Below are 22,022 nucleotides of genomic sequence, written 5' to 3' on the forward strand. Positions count from 1 at the left end.
ACCGGGGTTATGGGTCTGCTTCCAAGGGAGTCGGGCAAGTCCTGATCTTTTGGAAGCAGAGATCATGACAGCGAGTCTCTTGCAACAAAAACTGGCTCAGTGTTCCCAAACTATACAGACAGCACAAAGAGATAATGAGACCCTGTGTGAGGAGAAAAATGGACTCCACCAGCAGGTGGCAGCGCAAGGACGGGTCATAGAGGCCAGTAAAGCCCTGATAGCCGAGCAAAAGGCTCAGATCTTTGCCTATTATCAAGAGATAGGGGCCGAGGAGGAAAAACTAGCGAGGTTGGAGCTAGAGTATACTAGATTCAACCCAAACTGGAGTGAACCCGAACAGGTAGAGAGGGACAGGAAAAGCCCTGATCATAGTATGATGACCTCTGTACTTAGGGACTCAAACCCATTTAATACTGTGTGCACTGCTGACTTCATGTCAACTGGTTCACATGAGCCAGAAACCATGGGCCATCAGAATTAAATAGGCCTAGCATGATGGAGCTGACACGTCAGTGCCCCCCAGAAATTGATAGAAGGGTGTCCCTGTATAGATACAAAAATATAATGGCTGATGGCTCGGACCGGGAAACCTCCTATGAGGAGAAAGTCAGGGAATTAGATCTGCAGAATCACTACCTTCAAGGGGACCAGTTGGTTCGATTTGCACAAGAACAACAGGAAAAGAGGCCCCAAAAGAGCATCCTGAAGACCTCCACCCAATAAGGGCAGTGGGGGGGATACTCTGCCAACCCTGGAAGCAGGGAGGAGTCATAAGACTACTCTCCTGAGCGCCACAGGGGAGAAGAAACTAGGCCCCACCTTTCTGCGAGCCCCTCCCAAGCTCACAGAATCAGGGAGCGCCTAGATGATCATGAGGGGACCTCAAACAGCAGCGCCTCTGAATCTGAGTGCGAGTGGGCTCGGGTGACGCAGCGAAAGAAGGCAGATAAACAAAAAAGAGTTCTGGTGAAAGACCCCATTAGGCAGATCAAGGACATCAGGAATTTCATGACACTGTACAATAAAAACGCAAAATATTCTGTCTGGGAGCATTTGGAACTCTATGAACAAATGATGGACACATTTCACATAAAAAATAGCCAGAACTGTATAGATTATGCCAAATGGACATTCTTTCCAGAGTACTCCAGCTTCTTTGCTGGACTGGAAGACCAAAAACATTCAAGATGGTCCACCTACAAGGCGGCCATCTTAAAGCACTTCTCCACCCATAGAAACCACCAAGAGGCTTGCAAAGCGGCCTACAATCTACATTGTGGAGAAGATCAGGCCCCATGAGAATTTGTGCAGGAATTAAAAGGCGCCTTTGCCCAAACCACCAGGAGAGTGCGCACGGATAGCAGAGAGTTTATCACTATCTACTTTCATGCGCTCCCATAATACATTATGACCCAGCTGGTGAGGGATTTGCATGATAAAAGATCCCTGGACTGGGTAATAGAGCAGGCTACCCGGATATATGAAGTCCAAAAACCTGCAGAAAATAAAAATCAGGTTAAAAACTCCATGCCAACCAACATCGCTGCTGCTGCTAATGTGGCAGAGGTGACGGTTGTCCCCATTTTGGACCTAGAAATGGAGGAGCCTAAAAATGCAGCAATCCCAAACCAGCAGAACCAGGGGCCAAGAAGGCCTTCAGGCCAATCACAAACAGGTGGCGGTCAGGGATGCCATCCCACCAATGGGACCCTTAACTCTCCTGATTATATCAGTCCCAGATACAAGGGAAACTGACTGATCTTGGGATATGTATGGACTTCCCCAGCCCAAGGGGAGGGATCCAATCAGGTAAGTACTGCCCCAGGAAACTTCCCTCCAAACTTCGCCCAGGAGGGCAGTAATCCCCCAAATACCGGGTTAAGCTTCTTTCCCCTGTATCCACAAAACCCCAACCTGCAGGACAACCCTCCTTTCTTTCCCCGCTTTCAGGAGCCCAGGCAACGCAATCCGGGAGAGGGGAGGCCAAGGTTGAAGGGTTATGAAAATCCACAACTCCCAGAATACTCCGGGAGAAGGGATAGTTACCCTTCCTGAGAACCACCTAGATATGAACAGAGACCCCCGTACCAGCCTGAACTGGTGTCCCAACTGGAGCGCCAGGTCCAGAACCTCACACAGGATCTGGGTGCTCATCAGAACCCTCAGATGAACATGGCGGCTCAGAACCCCTCAAACCAAGGGTCTAGCAGCCCAGAACAATGATGGGGAGAGAACCCTGATAACTCACAGGTTCCAGAGGATGAGGCACCGGGGGAAGGAGGGTGTAAAGCACTAGAGGAAGCTTCCTTCCTCACCCGTGAAAAGCCCCTGTACACCCAGGAACCGGAACAAAAATCTCTTGCCCCTGAAAATCTGCAACCCAGGGAACACAGGGTGGGTAGGAGAAATAAACACAGTAAAAAGGGCCATTTTGTGGAGGTGGTTAGTGTCCTCCAGTTTGAAGGGGAAGAATCCTTAGAGGATTCTGGGAAAGAAATCTTCTCCTTCAAGGACGGAGGAACTCCTCACAAAGAAAAATGGGTCCCAAGAGATCTAAATGAAGACTGGGTGGGTATGGGGACTGATTTAGAGTCCCCCATCCCTGAACCACAGAATTTTCATCCTTATAAAAAGAATAGTAATGGAGGGATCCTCCCCACAAATTGGGTGTAGTGACTGCCACCCGATAAGCCGGGGCAGCACAGAGCGAAGGGAAACGGGGGATTACAAAATCTCCACTATTTCAGGATGCCAAATTTTAATTACAGATTCCCAGACTCCGGCACTGAAAATTGTCCAAAACTCCACCGCGTCAGAGTCCAAAATAAAGAAATTGACCACCCAGCTTGCCCAAAATGCACATTACCTTTGTCCGCTTGAGGAGAAGGAGGGGAGATTTTATGCCCTGCTACAAGTGCAAGGGCAATGTACCTTTTCAGCACTGGTGGACACTGGATCGCAAGCCACTCTTCTGTCAAAAAGGGCCTTTGAGCAGCTAAATTCAGCAAGGGGGGAGAGATAACTGATCCCTCTCACCCCTCTTCCTGGACAACTCCAGAACTTCAACGGGAATGAAATTCCTTTCGAGGGGACTGTGGATTTGGAAATAAAAATTGGGCGACACAAAGTGAAACACCCGGTCATAGTTGTGACTCCAGAGGGAACACCCTGTCTACTAGGGAATGACATCCTACGCAGGTTGTACCCCCCCTAATAGACTGTGTGAACAAGGTCCTCTCTACTCAGACTAATAGGCCAATAAAATTAACAGTGTCAACCATGTTAGTTTAAATGGCACATGCAACATGGTTGAACAAAAATCTGATCATAATGAGTTTCATTTCCAGAATAATCAAATACCTGATGTGACAGTAATTGCTGTAGGAAAACAAACGGGTGATGGGAACTCCTCTCCATTCCTGAAAATCAACTTTCCTTCCAGTTTTAAGTGGCATTCCACACTGGAAGGAAATACTTTGAAATTTTATACCGATTCCCAATCTGAAAATCCCAATTCTATAGTCAAAAGTGATGAGAAACAGCTCAAAGTTTAGCTGACATTCAGAAAATTAGAGAACAGTTGTTCATCCCTATTCAGTTAAATGAGGGGAAGGAGTCTGTTTCGCCCGAGTCTGCGTGAACAACGGAAAGAGCTTCATCAGCGAAGCCATGTTCAGAAAGCTCCCAAAAGATCCAGCCATTCCCACATTCAAATTGATCGATAAGTGGCAAATGGGCCTGGAAAGTCCCACTACCAAACATCTCCTGCCTAGCAGGTGTATGCTCAACATTTCTATAGGTAACATAAGCATAGAACATAATTGTTGGGTTGTGGGAGTTGTCCCTGCTGCATTCTATTTAGGCAGTGACATTCTCAATCGGTTTGCCATTAATTTGGACCTGATAAATTACAAAGCCTGGTCCCGACTAGGGGGCAATCCCACGGGCTTTGATGATTCTGGAAAAGCATTTTGGTCAGCCCAATTGCTGCCATATGCGGTGGAAGTTCAAATTGGAGAGGAAGTCACCATCCCAGGACGGACCTGACAATTCCCACTTGAATAAATAAATTAAGAGGACAGAAACTGCAAAATCCTGACGCATATGTACACCTCAATTCCCATCTCCAACAGCAGGGGTTGGGGTTAAACCCAACACCATTAGTCAATGTAGAACACACCACCATTCCAATATTGATGGCTAACAGTGACCCTAGAAGTATCACTCTAGGCGCAGGCACCATTATTGGAATGGCAGTTGATGACCGACATTTTTCCATGGATCTAGGAAATGAACTGATAGGACCCATCCCCAATGACTGTTTTGACGATGACAGTGACAATGACTTAGCACCAGACAGGATCTTCACCCGGCAAGGGGGGAATTTCCTGGTGTACTTTTCCTGCCCTTACGGGGAGGAAGAGGTGACCTGTGACATCAGGCAGGATGAGGTGATATTCCAGGTCCACAATGATTGCCTCTCCTAACTTAAACCCTCTGTCGAGGTCAATAATCTAACCAGAGACCTCTCCACCAAGCTGTAGAAGACCGCTGAGATAGCAAAACCGGAAGTCTTTCCAGGTTTCAGGCAAATGGTTGAAGAGCGGGTCAACCTAGCTGATGCCTGTGAGACTCCGAAGCAAAAGCAAAAGCAAAAGTTGAAACTGGTTTTCTTAGATTTTCAAGATCTCTTTGCTGTGGACTCATACGACTATGGTCCTTAGAATGACTCCTCTGTTTGTGAAGCAATATCGCTTGCCTCTCGCATCCATGGAGTCCCTGACGGAAATCATCAAAATCCTTGAGGCCTGTGGGATAATTCGTCCAGTCCACAGCACCTTTAATAATCCAGTGCTGGGGATTTTGTGAGGCAAGGTCAGATTTTGATTCTGTTTGCTGCCTCATATCCCTGACTAGCTGCTGCTTCTTTCTAACCACCGAATTTGAGTAATTGTGGGTTGAGGGAACATTGCAGGGAGAAACCTTAACTTGGGTGCTATCTATCGTAATTGAAAAAGTGCTCCTATTCATTTGTGCTTTGGATCTGTTCTGGTAGAAGGTTAACCAAGTGTATTTCAGTGATTTCCATTGTAATTATCACCCCATTGGTGATTGCTGCCCAATATTAAAATGTGTGGGATTTCTTTGAATTTTAAAACAAATAAATATTGCATTCCCACCAACCGGCCTGGTTCATGGTCCATTGTGACCCGGGGGATTTGTAAAAGGGGATGTGAGACGGGTTGTCTGCCATCTCAAATTTAATTTGCAGAAAATAAAGAGAAAGCATTCCAATTGCACGCTACATCAAAGGCTAAGGGCAAGGTTCCTGGTCCGGTGTGTGTCGCCCGATTGAAATCCTTAACAGCGGGGGGACTCGCCAGTAAATAAAAAGGTTAGGTGATTTATTTCGATTTTTTTTTTCTCCTTTTTTTCACCCGTTAAAAAATGCTTTAACATTTCTTTCAGTAAAATCACATAGAACCAAATAAACATTTTGTTCCCCTCTATGCTTGCTTTCATTGCTTTACCGATGAGTAATGTCAATCTGCTACGGGTCCTTACTTTGCCATTTTACCAAAGGGCACATGATGTCACATGACCAATGACCCTTGCTCAATAAATAAAGGATGCCATAGAGGACAGTATGGATCAAGAAGGATGCAAAGACTATGGATTTGGTTTAGCTCTTTATTTGGGTTTATTGACACTGACCAATTAAAGGGGTAGCATGAACTGCTTTTTCCAAAAAGGAGAAGGGTACCCAACATCTATCATCCAGTGGTGCTTCTTTTTGCGAGCCACTTTTTTGCAGTGGTGCATCCTCTCTGCCATGCCCCTTATGTCACAACGATTTCTGTCTGACCCCCAGACTCACTCCCATAGTTGCCTCCTTCCTTATCTGTCCTTGTGTAGCTTCCTCTTTCTTTCCTCCGACCGTATGACATTCCTCCCTCCAACCCTCTATTTTTGTTGTCATCTTCATGTTTACTACCTTCAACACCTCTGCTCTTTCTCCTAATATAACCTCTGTTCTATATCAAAGTTACGAAATCCTTAGAAGGAGACTTAAAACACCTACTGAAAAAAGCAATAGTTGAAAATGTATCGAAACAGTTGCATAGATACCGCTGGGATGCTAATCATTTTCTTTTTTTTAAGTTTGATTTTGTATACAATGAAGCGATCCCTATGGAACTTACTGTAAAAAAACTCCAAAAGCAAAGCCAAACAGTGCGATTGCATAAATAACACGTAAGCACACTGGGGAAAGGGCGCTGCTGTCTGCGGTGTCTGTGCTGTGCGCTGGCATCGTTCCTTGCTACTATCGGAGGATTGGCCATGCCCCTTTCTGGGGAGGAAGGAGGAAGCAGCACCTACAAAACCCTAACGGACTCGCCCTTGTGGCGTAAACCCACTGGGGAAAAGGGCTCTGCTGTCTGCGGTGTCTTTGCTGTGTGCTGGCCTCGTTGCTTGCTACTACCAGAGGATTGGCCATGCCCCTACCTGGGGAGGAAGGAGGAAGCAGCACCTACAAAACCCTAACAGGCTTGCCCTTGTGGCCTAATCCTGCTGTGGAAAGGGCGCTGCTGTCTGCGGCGTCCGCGACGGTCGGCGACCAAGGAGTCACCCCCTAGCTGAGTATACCTACAAAGCTGTGGCACATTGGATTCGACACAGACTAGCCTGCTTGCTGGTAAGCATTTACCAAACCTTAATCTGGGGATGTGGCATTAGACTACTGGTTTGTCAGTCAAGGTGCGGCAAATACCCTATCTAAACTTTGTTTGGTTTCCGGCTCCTTTTTGCTATGCCCAGTGAACCTACTTTGTGGAATACCATTTTTATATTTGCTACATAGTTTTAATGATCTAGAAATGAGAATTTGTAGCTCATTGCTTCTTTTATGCAGCTTTAAGTCCGACGCTGCACTGGAAGGACTGAAAGGACTAAAACCTACTTACTCTGACCAGACCTGCAGCTATTGTTATTGATTTTGTCCCAGTCTTGCACTGGTTTTATGCTATTTTGCAGAGTTGCTTTAGTTTGCACAGATAGTTTTGTGTCATCTAGCCCTGCTTGGACGTTGCCCATTTTGCACATATTTGCTTCAACTTGTACAGACTCTTGCCTGAATTTGCAGACAGATACTGCAGAATATTATACAAACTGCCCTTAGCTTGCACAGACTTTACCCAATTTAATACAGATTGGCACCATTCGTATAGGTACTGTTTGCAACAGTGTATTCTAAATTTTATTGTGAATAACGTCCTGTAATTCTTGCATCAAATATGGGGAAATGGAAAGCTTCTAGCCCACTGTCCCCAGTAGAGGGCCAAAGAAAACTGTTCAAATTGTTTCAACTGATAGAGGAAGTAAATGTCCTAATAACAGAGATAAGACTTCCTGGGTGATATAGTAGTTATTGACCCAAATAGTGGAAAAGATTACATGAGAAAGGGCGCTGTTCCTAATTTAGTTGGACCATCTACTAAGCACTCTGTCTACGAATTGTAGTGTCAGCCCTAATGCTATGCAACCGTTAACAATACAGGCTGACTGCTAGGAGACTGGTCCTTGTGATTGACCTGCCTCTAGAGCGCCCCTTTGTGCATCGAGCATAAAGTGGGACAAGAGGAAAACTGATCCGCTGGAAGCGTTTAAAGTTCTGAAACCCCCTCCCAAGTAGAAGGTAGGAAATATGTAATCCCAGCCCAGTCTTCAGCTTCTCGGCCGGGGAGAGGGCCCATTGAATGTCATCTGACCCTGTTACCCCAGTAAATACCTGTAATTGGTGCAGAGTTGATTGGTGTGTCAACTAGGAATATTGCAGCCTTACAAAAAGAGCAGGAGACGGAGGTCGGGGGGAGGGAGAAGGATGTTCTACCTTCTATGGTTGTGACCAGGTAAGGCCCACACAATGCTTGAACCCCGTCGTTGATGAACAGGCGGCCTGCCCAGATCGACCTCATGATGTGGGCAGGCTGGTGCAGCCTATAGTCATTTATGAATTCCCAGTGACTGATATACCTTTATCAAACCATTTTGATGGTCTGAGTAGGGAGGCTGATTCAAAGGACGATCTTATCTGGGTTAAAGGAGGGGAAAAAGCGTGGGGTAAATAAGTTTGGGAGGAAAAAGATACCTAAAGTAAAGACAAAGTCTACTAGCCCAGCTGTCAGAAGGGGCATATCTAGAAAGAGGCAGAACCTGGGGGCTACAGCATATAGTGGTGAGCCTGTAGTAAGCAACTGTAATTGGCAACATGATATACTGGCTGCTTAGTCTAATATCACCCAAGAAGTAAATTCCCTGAAAAGTGTGGTCGAAAGATTCTTTGATCATCGAGACCGGGGGGTACAAAGGGTTGTACTTGTGGCCACATATAGTGAACAGGCTCTGCCTGTCCCCTCGAGTAGAGAGCTGGGAAATAGTGCTCTCATAATCTTCGACAAAATGGGAACATACCCAGAGACCACCTGGTGGAGAGGAAGGGTAGATCTGGGCCTCCTGCTGGGGAACCCTGTTTTGTAAAGTGTAAAAGTGTAGATGCCACTTTTGATGAACCAGTGGACCCCTATCACCTGTGTCAGCAATCCCCAGAGACCTTATTTACAGGAATAAAAATATGTAACCCGCCCTGAATAGTTCTAATGGCTCACATAACTGCCATTATCGGGTACAGGATAATGTGGAGAACCCTGCAGTTTTCGGGGGCTGCCACCAAGGCGGAAAGTATGGTATGCCTATTTATATGACACCCCAAGATTGAGGGAAGGTAATTCTGAAGTGCAATCCGCATTGGTAAATAAATGTATACACTGGCTACGATTTGTGAGGTGAGGCAAATCTGTAATCCGTGAAGATATACTGTACTGTGCATGGGGCAGGATGCCCAAGGGGGACAAGGAAATAACATTGAAAGACAGCCCTTGCTGAGGGCCTTTTGTCCATAGACTTAAGAACATCCCCCCTTGTAAGTACCCTAGTTTCTATCCGCCCCGGAGCTCCATTGCAAAATCGTAGTGCAGTAAGTTTAACCAACAGGACCTTTGTACCACCAGCCTCAGAAACAGTAAGTGTGGAAGGGATGGACAGGGTAGAATGACTCTTTAGCACTGATAGGGCGCCATCCTCCCCACTGGCTCATTGACCAACAACCTGAGGGAGATTCTGGGAAGCTAAACATAAAAGTACTCTCCTGGAATGTGGTTGGGGTGAATAGATTACTGACAGATACTGAGTGGGTTAGCTTCTTACATTATTATGACTTAGCTTGCCTACAAGAACCATGGGCAATAGATTCCTTTGAGTTCTTGGAGTTTAGCACTCGCAGCATGAATGCAACAAAAGGTCTGAGAGGCAGGCCAAAGGGAGGGCTGGCAATACTTACTAGCCCCGCAATGGACATGTCTGCCAAGCTGATTCCCTCAGGCTCTGATGATCTTATGTGCCTTGATATGACCGGCAGTAAAGGGACACGCCTGCTGGTATTTAACATCTATAATAGAGTTGGTGGTAAGAACAGCTTAGAAAGTCTGAAGGCCATGACTCTACTAGTTTAAAAAAATACAGTCATCAACCAATAACCCTCCAATAATACTGGCAATGGGGGATTTTAATGTCCAATATGAACCTTTGGAAGTATTGGAAGGCATATGGCATGATCAAGATACAGCACTCGGGATCCCTGCACTAGAGACAGCTAAACCTGTTAGAAGTCACCCTCCCGCCGTAGACATGGCGAGATTAATGCTTGAGTTAGGTTTGAGAGCATGTAATGAGCGAGTGCTCCCTGATAATCCCGGGAGGTCCACCTATGCAAGCCATCAGGGCAGATCTCTGATTGATTGATTTATTGATTGATTATGTAACAATCAACATGTCAGATTGGTCTAGGGTTTAAAGCATGGAAGTGATTGGATTTAGCGATTAACGATCATTACCCCTTGAGTTGTACTGTGACTATGGGAAACATGGTGGAAGTAACTTAAGAGGAATGAGGGATGGGAGTTCTATTATGGTTACGGGGCACTTATAAAGGGTTCTAAAATGGTTGTCTCTTGACCTGTGCCTAATTAAACCAAGAATATATGACAGCATTGAACCTCATATTGATGGTATCTGTTTAAAATGTGAAATCCCCAGGAGTGTCGAAGACTTGTACATAAACTGACAAACATACTGTTCTTTTTTTTTTTACTAAACCGGTTGGGCAAATAAGGAAGCATGCATTGAGCAATAAGGGTTGGTTTGGTACTGACTGTCATGAAGTTGAGAATGATTTACTAACTTACATAAAGAATGCAACTCAGATAAGCCACATCTGAGGAAATTAAGGGCCACCTATAAAATGATGGTAGCTATAAAAAAAAGGCTCAGTTCAACGAGAAAAAATGGGACAACCTACTAAATTACTGTAAGAAAGGTGTTCAGGTCAATTTTTGGAAGTCAGTGGTGAGGGTTGAAAGGAAAATTGGAAACCAGTCGTTAAGTCATATTCCCCCGAGTGAATGGTATCATTATTTCAGCACACTATATGAAAAAGGCCAGGAAGTACCCCAAGTATATAGCGGATTTTGTGAAATTGTGGGCGACAGAGGCATGCATATTACCTGAAGAGAAAGAGGCCATTATAGGCTTGGAAGGGAGGAAAGCACCAAGGCCGGATGGATTGCCAATTGATCTATTCAAGGATGAACACCGTGTATGGGCCCCTTTGCTTAAAAGAAAAAAGGAAACATCCAAGACATCAGTGCAGGCATGACATTGGTTCCTTCACCCTTTCAGTGTAGTCCTTCAGGTATGAGTAGCCCCCCCACTTGAACCTCCAATAGCATCCTTGGCCACTTCTAACCACTCATAACCCTGCCCCACTGTCTCCCGGTTGCCTTTCCTTTACTGTAACAATGTATTAACCCTCCTCCCTACCCCAACTGCTAACTGAGCATGCCTCCCTGTTTCCCCTTAGTTGTCTCTCGATCCCCTTGCTTCAAGTATCGTGGCCGACCATACCACCTGCTCCCTCATTCCTGATCCCCAGGCCTACCGTCTTGAGGGGTGGCAAACATCCCCTACACAAGTGCTTTCCATGCTCTCGCATCGTTGCTAACCTCCCGTTGGCCTCTGTACACTGCCCTATGCCACACTACCATTTCAGCAACTGCCCATTTTCGCAGATCTGCCCACCACACCTCAATGTGAGGGCCATCTGCTGCTTTCCAGGCCATTGCAATCCTTCTTTTAGCCAGGACGCATCCTGGTCAGAGGCGCTTCTCCCCGCCGCTGCAGGAACTGTCCCAGCAGATATGCTTCAGGCGTCCATCTTCCCATTTCTACTGCCCCCTTCCAAACCCTGTCCACTATGTTTTGCCAGAAGGCCTCAATTACAGGGCACGACCAAAACATATGCATCATCCCCGCCGATTAGTTTCCATATCTAGGGCATCTTTGTGGTCCTGCTCCCGGGAACTTTGAGATGACTTCTGGGGTCAGATATGCCTTATGTGTGACTTGCAGTTGTCAGTTTGGATCTGGCATTTCTGGGCACTTTCCTCGTGTACACCAGTGCTTTGGCCCTTTCTTTCTTTGTGAACGGTTTCCCCAAGTCTTTTTCCCATTTTCCTCTAACACGCAGTTCCACCCGTCCCATCCCCTCTAAAATTGCCTCATAGGCCCTCGAGATCACGTGTCCCCCTTCTTTCCCGTCGTAAAATGTATTTAACATGTCAACCTCTTCCTCCTTTTTTCTCAGCCCCGGCCATCCTCGCTATTCTACGATACAACAGAAATTGTCCCTTGGAAATGACATATTCCTCCACCAGTTCTGAAAAGCCCACCCAGGTTCCTTCTCTGTGCAGGTCCCCCACCGTGGCCACCCCTTTCGCTTCCCAGCGTACTCAAAGGTTGCGCACCTCGTTTGAGTTCCTACCGCATATGGCCGTCCGGGGTATATTGCTAGAGTAAGCATCTCGCCTCCCCAGCATTTTCCATATTCTGTGCCAGATCATGCGCCCTAGTTTCATGAGCACGGACGACCCTCTTAAACTGGCATTTCCAAACCACAGCACCTCCTGGCCTCTTCCTGCAACAGTTCCGTGTCTAGTGAGCCCTTGCCTGCTAACTAAGTCATAACAAATATTAGCTGTCCGGCTAAATGGTATGCTTCGAAATTAGGCAGTCTAATCCCCCCTGCTCCATAGTCCCTATGTAGTGTATCCAGCAAAATCTTACATCTCCCCTCTACCCAGACGAACCATCTAACCAGTGAGTCCAGTCTGCGGAATAACTGCCTTGGTATTACAGACGGCATGTTAACAAAGTGGTACAGTAGGCGTGGCAGTACCACCATCTTCAATATAGCAGCTCTGCCCATCACTGATAACAGCAATTTCTTCCAAATAAACATGCATTTTCTTCAGTGCCTTCAATGTGTTCCCCTCATGCCCACTTTGGTTCCTGATAGATGTCCACCCCTAAGTATCGGAACGTCTCCATTTACCATCTCAGTCCAAGGTTTGGTAACCGCTCACGATCTCGCCTGGCCAGTCCCGCCAGGGGGAACATGCTCGACATCTCCCTGCTAATGGTTATGCCAGACAGTCTCGTGAACCCATCCAATACCTCCCAGATGTACGGCAGGTTATCCTCGGGGTCTCGTACATATAATAGCATGTCATCTGCATAGAGCGAAATCAAATGTGTCTTGTCGCCCACTTGTATGCCTGCGTCTTTAAAGTCTGTTCAAAGCAGAGCCGCCAAAGGTTCTAGTGCCAAAATAAATATCACAGGGGACAGAGGGCACCCCTGCCTGGTCCCTTTGCTCAATTCCCAAGTCTCAAGATGTGTCTGCCCATTTTAACCCTAGCCATTGGTTCCTGATAGAGCAATCGGACCCACCGTGTAAATCCAGGACCCATCCCAAATCTCCCCAACACTGCATGCAGCCATACCCATTGCACTGAATCAAACGCCTTTATTGCGTCAGGGGATGCCATTGCATAGTCCCCATCTTCCCCCTTGGTTCTGTCTATTATGTGGTGTAACCTATGCTGATTCCAGGAGGTGCTTCTACCTGGGACGTACCCAGTCTGATCTGTGTGTACAAGCGTCGTTACCACCCTCTGCAGTCTATTAGCCAGAAGCGCGGCCAAGACTTTACAGTCCTCGTTAATCATAGAGGGCGGCCTGTAGGATCCACAGTCCAGCAGTGGTTTCCCTGGTTTAAGGATTGGCACTATGAGTGACTCCCTGGTAATGTTCCTACTTCATATGCCTCCTCCAGCATCCGCAAGAGATGCAGCGTTAACTCACTGGCGTATTCTTTATAAAATTCCCCAGTAAGGTCATCAGCCCCCAGTGTCTTATCAGTGGACAATGATAGTATGGTATCTCTCACTTCTTCCTCCATCAATGGTGCATCCATCATTTCTGACTGCTCTGGTTCTAAGCACGGTAGTGCTATGTTCCCCAGGGTCTCCTGTATTTCCACCTCGTGCCTCTCCCCTCCTGCACTATACTGTTGCCCATAATAATGGGAACCAAGCCCACATCATCTAAGGTAGTAAAAAATGTGGGAGTCCTGATGGACAACACCCTAACCCTAGAACCACAAATAAACGCAATAATCAAGAAATGCTTCTTCCTCCTACACACAAGAAGAAGAATCTTACCTTTCCTCTCCTTCACCCACAAAACACTCACAATCGTCGCCCTCATCATGTCAAGAATTGACTACGCAAACAGCCTCTACCTCGGGATGCCAGAATACCTCCTGAAGAAATTACAACGCATCCAAAATGCAGCAGCCAGACTCCTCCTCAAACTATCCAGAAGAGACCACATCACTCCAGCACTAAAAATACTACATTGGCTCCCAGTCAAACATTGCATCACCTTCAAAACAATGTGCATAAAACACAGGGCAATCAGCGGAAAGAGAGCTGAATTCCTACAAAAGAAAATAACAATCTAAAACGAAACTCCTCAGATCAAGCAATGAAATCCGCCTGGAACCAAAACCATACATCAAGAAATAACTAGGGGGCTCATCTTTTTCCCACCTGGCTGCAAAAACCTGGAACAACATCCCGAAAGAAATAAGAAACACCAAAGACCATCTACAATTCAGAAAACTACTAAAACCTGGCTCTTCAACACTGCAGAATCAAATTGAAACAACTAAACAATCGAACAAGAAACACAAAGAACAGGTTGACAGAATTTAGACACAGAAAACATCCAGAACCGACTAAGGGAAACTCCTACAATAACGAGAGAGACGACGCTAGGTGGAATATTACACAAGTGACAACCCCATGAGGACAGAATTGGCACCCCTGCCCAACTCCATCCAACTACCTGACCCATTCCATGATCGCTACCAAGTGCCATACTTAGATAGAATTGTGAATGTTAGCAGTTGCCGCAATCAGACGGAGATGTGGACTTCGGCATGCGCCGGGCCCGTTTATACCCTGAACCCCTCGTCCAGTAATGCCTCCGCCCACAATCTCCAGGTCGGGACTGGGGGCTTCACTGCGTTTCTCTGCCACGTCACTTCCAGTGGTGCATGGTCCGATAGGACCCAAGCTTTATATTCTGTAGCCACAAATTCTCCCAGCGTTTCCTTTCCTGTGAGCATATAATCGATGCGTGTGTGCACCTCATGTGGGCTGGAGTAATAGGAATAACCCCTCCTTCTCCCATGCAGCTTCTCCATATGTCTTTGAGACCTAACTCCATCTGGTCTCTCAGTGCTTTAGGAGGCGGTGCCGGCTTCCGGTCTCTTATCGTCTGACTCATCCAAGGTTGGATCCAGGTTGCAATTAAAGTCCCCTCCCCATAGCCACATGGCTCCCCTATACTGCATTAGTCTGGGGCCCATTGTCTTGAAGGTCGTAGCCTCATGGTTGGGCGCATATGTGTTTATAATGTAGCATTCCCTCTGTTCCAGGAACCCGTGCAGAACTACCATCCTACCTTCATTGTCACATTTCCAATCCATCATCCTGAAGGGCACGGAGGGAGCCACCCATATGAATGCACCCCACGCGTACGCCGAGTAGGTTGTGCCGTACACCTTCCCAGCAATTTTCGCTTGTTTAGCAGCCGTTAAATGCGGTTTGATTGTATTGCTAAACTGGGGAACGTGCCACAATCCTGGTGAACCGCTATAATTGTGCCAATGTTTAAAAAGCAGTACTATATGAAGCTGTGTATTTATAGACCTATTTCGCTTTTTGGATGCACCATTTAAAAGTGTTAACAACTCGCCTACAAAAGTGGGCCACTGAGAGCAGTATACTGAACCATCTCCAAGCAGGGTTTTGCACTGGTATCCGCACCGTGGAACAATGTCTCAGGCTAAATGTAATTCTGACAAAATATGTTACAGTCCAGCAGACCAGAGTCTATGCTGTTTTTGTGGACCTTCATACAGCATTTGACAGTGTATCCTGCAGCAAACTATGGTCGGTACTGAGAGAAAAGGGCATTCCAGATGCCCCCTTGGCTAATATCCAATCCCTTTATTGTGATAACAGGGCAGCAATAAGGTGAGGGTTGGACGGGGAGCTTACTGAATATTTTGCAGTGTAGAGGGGGGGTTCACCAGGGGCGTGTGCTGGCCCCTCTCTTATTCTGTTCTGTATATAAACTTAATCATAGAGGAACTGATGGTTGCCTGTTTCGACCCGCCTGAGCTTGGGCGGGACAGGTTCCCAGTACTGTTCTATGCTGATGATGCTGTACTACTATCCGCAACCCAAATAGGGCTGAAACACAACCTGAACATTTTCATAGAGAAAGGTCAAGATTTGTCTATGTCATTGAATCTAGAGAAAATAAAGGTGTTGGTATTTGGTATAAAGAACCAGAAGAAAATCAAGTTGAGTGTGCTGGCAGATGATTATGTGTTAGAACAGGTGTGCTACTATGACGATATAGGGATTTGATTTTTAGAAGATCTAACATGGTCAGCGCATCTAGTTAAGGCCACAGCGACCTTGGAGAAATACAGCGGCGTAATTTGCTGCCTTTATGATAAGGTTTTAGGGGCAGCTGCAATGTATGGGGCGGAACTGTGGGGTCATTGCCCCTCATCTGAGCGAAGTGTGGCGGACAATAGTTTTTTGTGGAGCACATTAAAGCAACCTAAGGGAGACCCAACGGCAAATTTGCGATGGGAATGTGGATTTAAGCCCTTAAATTAAGTGATTGCCACCAAGCCGTTGCTGTATTGAATTGGGGTATGGAGTATTGTTCTCTTACACTGATTCCAGTCACGGTCAGCTTTTTCTTTTTCTCTTGGGCGAGTCCACAGTAGTGATGTGTTGTAGTTATACTGTTATCTACACGCATGGTACCCTTATTGTGACCGTAACAATATTAGAACGGAATACTTAAATATTGTGCGCTACCTTTTGGACTGTGCGCTAACAATTCAAAATTGAAAATTTGACTTCAAAAACCACATACATGCTTGATTTTGTGCTTTTTTCTGTTTATTTGATTTAACTTCCGTTATGTTGTATTAGTTTCATATCGTTCATTTTCTTCAGTTACTTTTGTATTGGTTTCATACAATTAAATTACTTCAATTGCTTTTGTATTGATTTCATACACTTAGTCTTCAGTAGTATTGTATTGGTTTCATACAATTTACTTTCTTCGATTGCTTAGTCATACACTTGTTCAATCATCTCTCTTGTTCAATCATCTCTCAACACGTGTTTCCCTATAATGGTTCCTATGGTTCTTCAGGAGAGATACTGCAATTTAGAGTGGTAGACATCAACAAGAAGGATGGTGAGTCAAAGTAAAAGAAATGAAAAATAGGTTTTCTAATATGAGTTTTTCCACAGTTTTTTGGTTACTCACCCAACAGATTTATGTTCTTCTAAATGGGACTTAGAAAGCTATCCACAGTATTTTTCATGAGATTCAATTGTATCTTCTATGTCTTGTTTCCTATAAGAGTAAATTGGATTCTAAGTAGGAATTAAGTTCATTCTATAGCCTATCTTCCTTTTAGTGTTCAGTGTTAAAGTTTGCTAGAGTGTGCCCATAATTCTTGGTCCATTGTCACTTAGAACACTTCTTTCCTCATTTTTCAATTTTTTATAAGATTAGGAATTATCTTGTTTTTATCTAAGGTATTCAATGGCTCTTTATCTAAGAGTGATTTTTCACTTAGCAATAGCTTTCTGTACATTTTGATTGTCTAGGAAACCTTACTAGGTAAATGTGTAGATCAAAGAATAGCGTGCTATTCTCTAACTGAAATAGTACAAGTTATTTTGGTAAATGGATAAATATATTAAAGAGTAGAGTGCTGCTCTCTAGCAAAAGCAGGGCTGGTTGCTTGTAAATGGATAAATATATTAAAGAGTAGAGTGCTGCTCTCTAGTAAAAGCAGTGCTGGTTGCTTACATTTCTCCTTTTGGGTTGCTAAATTGAAAGATTTGATTGTCTTTCCCTCAACGCCCGGATCCGCGTTGTGGCTATACTCGTGTCCACTTCTGGTTTTATACTTCCAGCATTGTGATGTCATCACGTAGGTGGACGTGATGATGTTTTAACGTAAATCGCGTTTGGCAGCCATTTTAAATGCCATTTTTATGCGTGGATATTTTCTACAGCTAGCGTGACTACTGGGGTAGAGTGATGTGTTCTACAAGGCGCCATACGAGGCGACATGAGTATAATTGTATGTAATAAGTGTGTCCAAGTTAAGAGTCTACTGTTTGCTTCCACTTCTTTTTCCACTAAAGTAAGCTTGTGAAATTATATATTGAAAGGGAGACACAGATGTACAGAATCATTTTGTGAATCTATGCTTATGTTGACTTATATAATTAGTCTTCATAGGCATGGATTCAACTGTTACGATTGTCACATATTTTATAGTGATATTTTGAACATAGTTTATACATTACCATAATATAGATTTCAATTGTGATTTAAAATGCAATTATCACTTATTATTCTCTGGTGTATTGGGCATTTAGGTTGCACCTTACCATGGAATAAATTTCAGATATCAATAAGCAGTGACATATTCAATATAACACATTTATGATCAATTAGTGGCTATATTTATAGTATGATATGACATTTCAGATATCAGTAAGCAATAACATATTCAATATAACACTTTTATTGTCTAAATTCATAGACAATAAGACATCTCATGCTCTGAGTTTAAGCCAGATGGCCCAACTCAGAGCTCAAAAGCCCAAATTAAAGTTAAGTACCACAAAGTTATAATAAGCCAGATGAAAAGTGCCTGTCCTGTGCTGAAGACGGGCACCCCCTATATAATGTTGAAACAAGTAGAGGGATTAGAATTGTACCTAGATTGTGTAACCCCTGCACATGCCCAAGCTTTATATATACAACTACGCACAAATACTCTCAAAGTGGCCACATTTACAGCAAGATGGCTAAATACCCTGGGGACGCTTTGTAAAGTTTGTGGCAATTCCAAAGAGTCAATCAAGCATTTCTTATGGTTTTGCCCAGGTTATACACGGCTGATAAAGTGCTATCTATTGCCAGTATTTCGATTGAAAGATATTAGAACAACAGATCTGGCTGTAACTTTCTGTAAGAATACATCAGATGTGAATTTAATTTATTTCATTGCTAAATTTGTACATAGAGCCTGGTTATATAGGGTGAAATGTGATTAATAAATGTGCACCCCAGATTTCTTTTATTTTCGTTTTAAAATTGTAATGTGTATCGCCAATAAGAGCTGTTACTTTTCATGCATTATGTTTAGAATGTGATATGTAATTGCTTTTATGGTTTTATACCAAATAAAGCTATGTACAACACATAAATAACAGGTAATTTATCCGAAATAATCCTAAATTGCAGATATTTAACACCCACCATTCAGCCAGGGCTCACCTTACAAATATACACCCTCTTTCTTGCATAAAACCTTTTGTGACATTTTTGTGAAATTCAGACTCAACATGCCACAAACGCTGGATATTGTGGGGCCCGAAATTGGGCTGGACAAATCAAAACATTGGTGCTGATTATGCAATGCTGAAAATGTGCTGGAAACTCTTTGAGATGTATTTCTTTACTGTCCTGCAACTATTACTGACAGATTCATATTTTGGAAAAATGTGTTCATGATCCATATTTTATTTCAACAGAATCTTTCTGGGCTTGTTATGAGCGGCCAGCAAATTGGTCTGTCGCTTGCTCTTACTTGTTTCTGGCTCCTCATACAATCTAGGCTCACTTCACAATCTCAATGAAATAATTATGGATTGTAATATGAACTTGCATGATTGTTTTATCTTTTATTAGAGTTTTTTATTTATTACATTTGTACTTAATTTTAACCAAATTGCGCTACAATAATAATTGTAAACAAAATGCCCACTTTCTCATCTATAACTCCAGCTACATCTATTGCTTCTTAAGTCCTCTACCACATATTCCTACTGCTATTCATTCCGCCACCAACTTTCTTCTGCCCTCCACCTCCCAGTTCCTCCTCGTCCAGATGTAATTCTCGATGCCACCTTTCCTCTTTCAACTAACTCCAGCATTCACCTCCTCCTGTAGATGTAATTCCCCCCACTACCTCTCCTTTTCCCACTCTCTCCAGCCTTCTCCTCCACTCCCGCCGCCTTTTGATTCTGCTCTACCTCCCACTCTCAAACCCACCCCTCTTCTGTCTTCTCCTCGTTCTCCACAACCTTCCACTTTCACCGTAATCTTCCTCCTCCTACAATCCACAAACCAGATCTGCTGTGCCTTGCTTTTATAGGTCCTCCCTCCCCAAGGTCAGACTCGGGTTGAGGGGGTGCATCTGTTAGACTGAACCTTTGAGGACTGGCCCGTCTTATTCCTTCCATGCAGGCGAGAAGAGGCTGATGGGCCCAGCCTTAAGTTATATCTGCTATGGTGACCATGTTGTATTCTCTTCGGTGGCCTGGTTGTGCAGGGAGAAGTTGTAAGCTAACTATTTGAGTACAGACTGTAAGTAACTGCTTCCCATGGGGTTTGGCATTTCCCCACTGGATTTCTTATATCATCTAGAGGTTCAGCGTATCCCTTGCACGTTCGCAGGCATGCAGCAGTTGAGTATGTGTTTGCTAACATGCATAAACTCTGTGATGTGAGTGGACATGCAACCCTCAGGGAGCCCACAAATCGCAAACACTTGTGGGATAGGTTGGGGTTATTTCAGAGGTCTGGAAATGGACTCTTGTGGCACTGACGGGGTGACTGTCACATGCCAAGTGGCCTGGACAGTGGGAGACTGCGTCTAAGATCCTCCACATTTTACTTCGAGTCCATCTTCTGCTGGAGTGTTCAAGTAACAGGCCCCCAAGGCCATTCGTCCACAGATCCAGGCAGGGGTCTTTGTCACAGCAGTAGGAGTGAAGTTGGTGTAGAACAATGGTTAATTGCGTTTTTTAGGTTACAGATCTGTGTTGTATTGAAATAAATGCTCTATATCTTAACATCTAGGCGTCTTTCAAATTATACGTAAACATGAAGGTATTTACTAAAGTATTCTATGACGAGAGCTTGAAGCTAGATGGTTTGACTAAAGGGAGCGCAAAATCAACCATGTTAAGGGACATTTACACTGAAACCAACAAAATACAATTTTAATGCAGAAATCTTCTGAATAGCGACGTACATTGTGTGCCTGTCAATTTCTTTGCCGTGGGAGGATGCAGGATTGGGATTACAACAGAGCACTTTTTCTTTGCTTCGATCGCTATGTAAAGATGTATCTATCGTCCAGACATAGACCAGCAGAATTATCTTCAGATGTATTACTTGCACCTTAGATGGGACAAGTGGTTCATGAAGGGATGCTACTAATCAAAACAAATGGCAAAGAAAAACATTTAAACCTGGCAAAACCTTTGTAATCTGTATGCATATGCATAGTGATGTTAGGTTGGTCATGTTATGTTGTTCGATTTTAAGAGTTGTTTAGGACACTTTGTACATACACAGATGAGCTTAGGTCAAAATAGCATGTTTTGGAATTCCTGTCTTTAGCACTCCTCTCTTTCTTTCAGCCTCTTCAGACAACCTGGCCAGGCTCTGGTGCGTGGAGACGGGGGAGATCAAGCGGGAGTACAGCGGACACCAGAAGGCTATTGCCTGCCTAGCATTCAATGACAGTGTTCTCGGATGACCTTCCTCGTCAGAGTAACTTGGCAGTCATCAATAAAGGTGCTCCTCTGTCGTTGCCCTGCAGCATTTCTCCAAGATCACAATGTCACCAAAAGACTGGAGAGCTAGGAACAAATTGGTTGGTATGGAAAGTGTTTCAAAACCAAAGAGGGTTTTGGAGTGAATGAAAATGCAGACCGTTGCAATGTCACCAAAAGACTGGAGAGCTAGAAACAAATGAGTTGGTATGGAAAGTGTTTCAAAAGCAAAGATGGTTTTAGAGTGAATGAAAATGGAGACTTCGCCAAACCATCCTTGATTCACCAAAATAAATCTTCTGCATACAAAAAGGAGCTTGTTGCCATGGTTCACCATTACCTTGTGAGCTGAACTATGGCTTTTTTGAAAGATTAAAAGATGAGTGTTTTCTGTACACATCTGTGACTGTTCTCCAAACGATCTGGGATTTTCAACCTTATGGCTGAAGCTTTGGCCCTGCACAAGGGTTTTGTGACTGTACTGCTCTTTTACTAGATTGTTTCGAGCGCCAGACTGAATATAGACATTTTCTTTTTCAAATCCCTGATTCACTTAATAAACATGAGAATGTATACCCTTGCTTTTCAAAAATGTGATTTCTACATCACCTCTCCTTTTTATCTTGCAGTTTGTTTACTGTATTTATAACAATCAATCCGATGTGCTAAGAAACATTGGAACAACAGATAGAATGGAACTGCAGAAGGACCAGGAACATGTATAAAGCCAGACAAGGAACCAGAATGGGAGTCAAAATAGGTAGGAACCTGACAGATAGAAGGGAAAAAAAAAGTCCAAGTTAGTTAGGAGAA

At 44.3% G+C, this 22,022-nt stretch overlaps 1 protein-coding gene across 1 annotated transcript in view; it reads left to right on the plus strand.

The window, feature by feature from the left end:
- Positions 1–21,782, plus strand: part of MLST8 (MTOR associated protein, LST8 homolog) — a 670,473-nt gene extending 648,691 nt beyond the window's left edge. Inside the window, exon 9 of the mRNA XM_069647345.1 lies at positions 21,075–21,782. Coding sequence (XP_069503446.1) covers positions 21,075–21,193 — 119 coding nt within the window. The 3' untranslated portion in view covers positions 21,194–21,782. The remainder of the gene's footprint in view (positions 1–21,074) is intronic.
- The last annotated feature ends 240 nt before the right edge of the window (positions 21,783–22,022 follow it).

Source organism: Ambystoma mexicanum, chromosome 2q (genome assembly GCF_040938575.1).
Source record: "Ambystoma mexicanum isolate Mex_15411 chromosome 2q, UKY_AmexF1_1, whole genome shotgun sequence".
In the NCBI taxonomy this organism is placed as follows: domain Eukaryota; kingdom Metazoa; phylum Chordata; class Amphibia; order Caudata; family Ambystomatidae; genus Ambystoma; species Ambystoma mexicanum.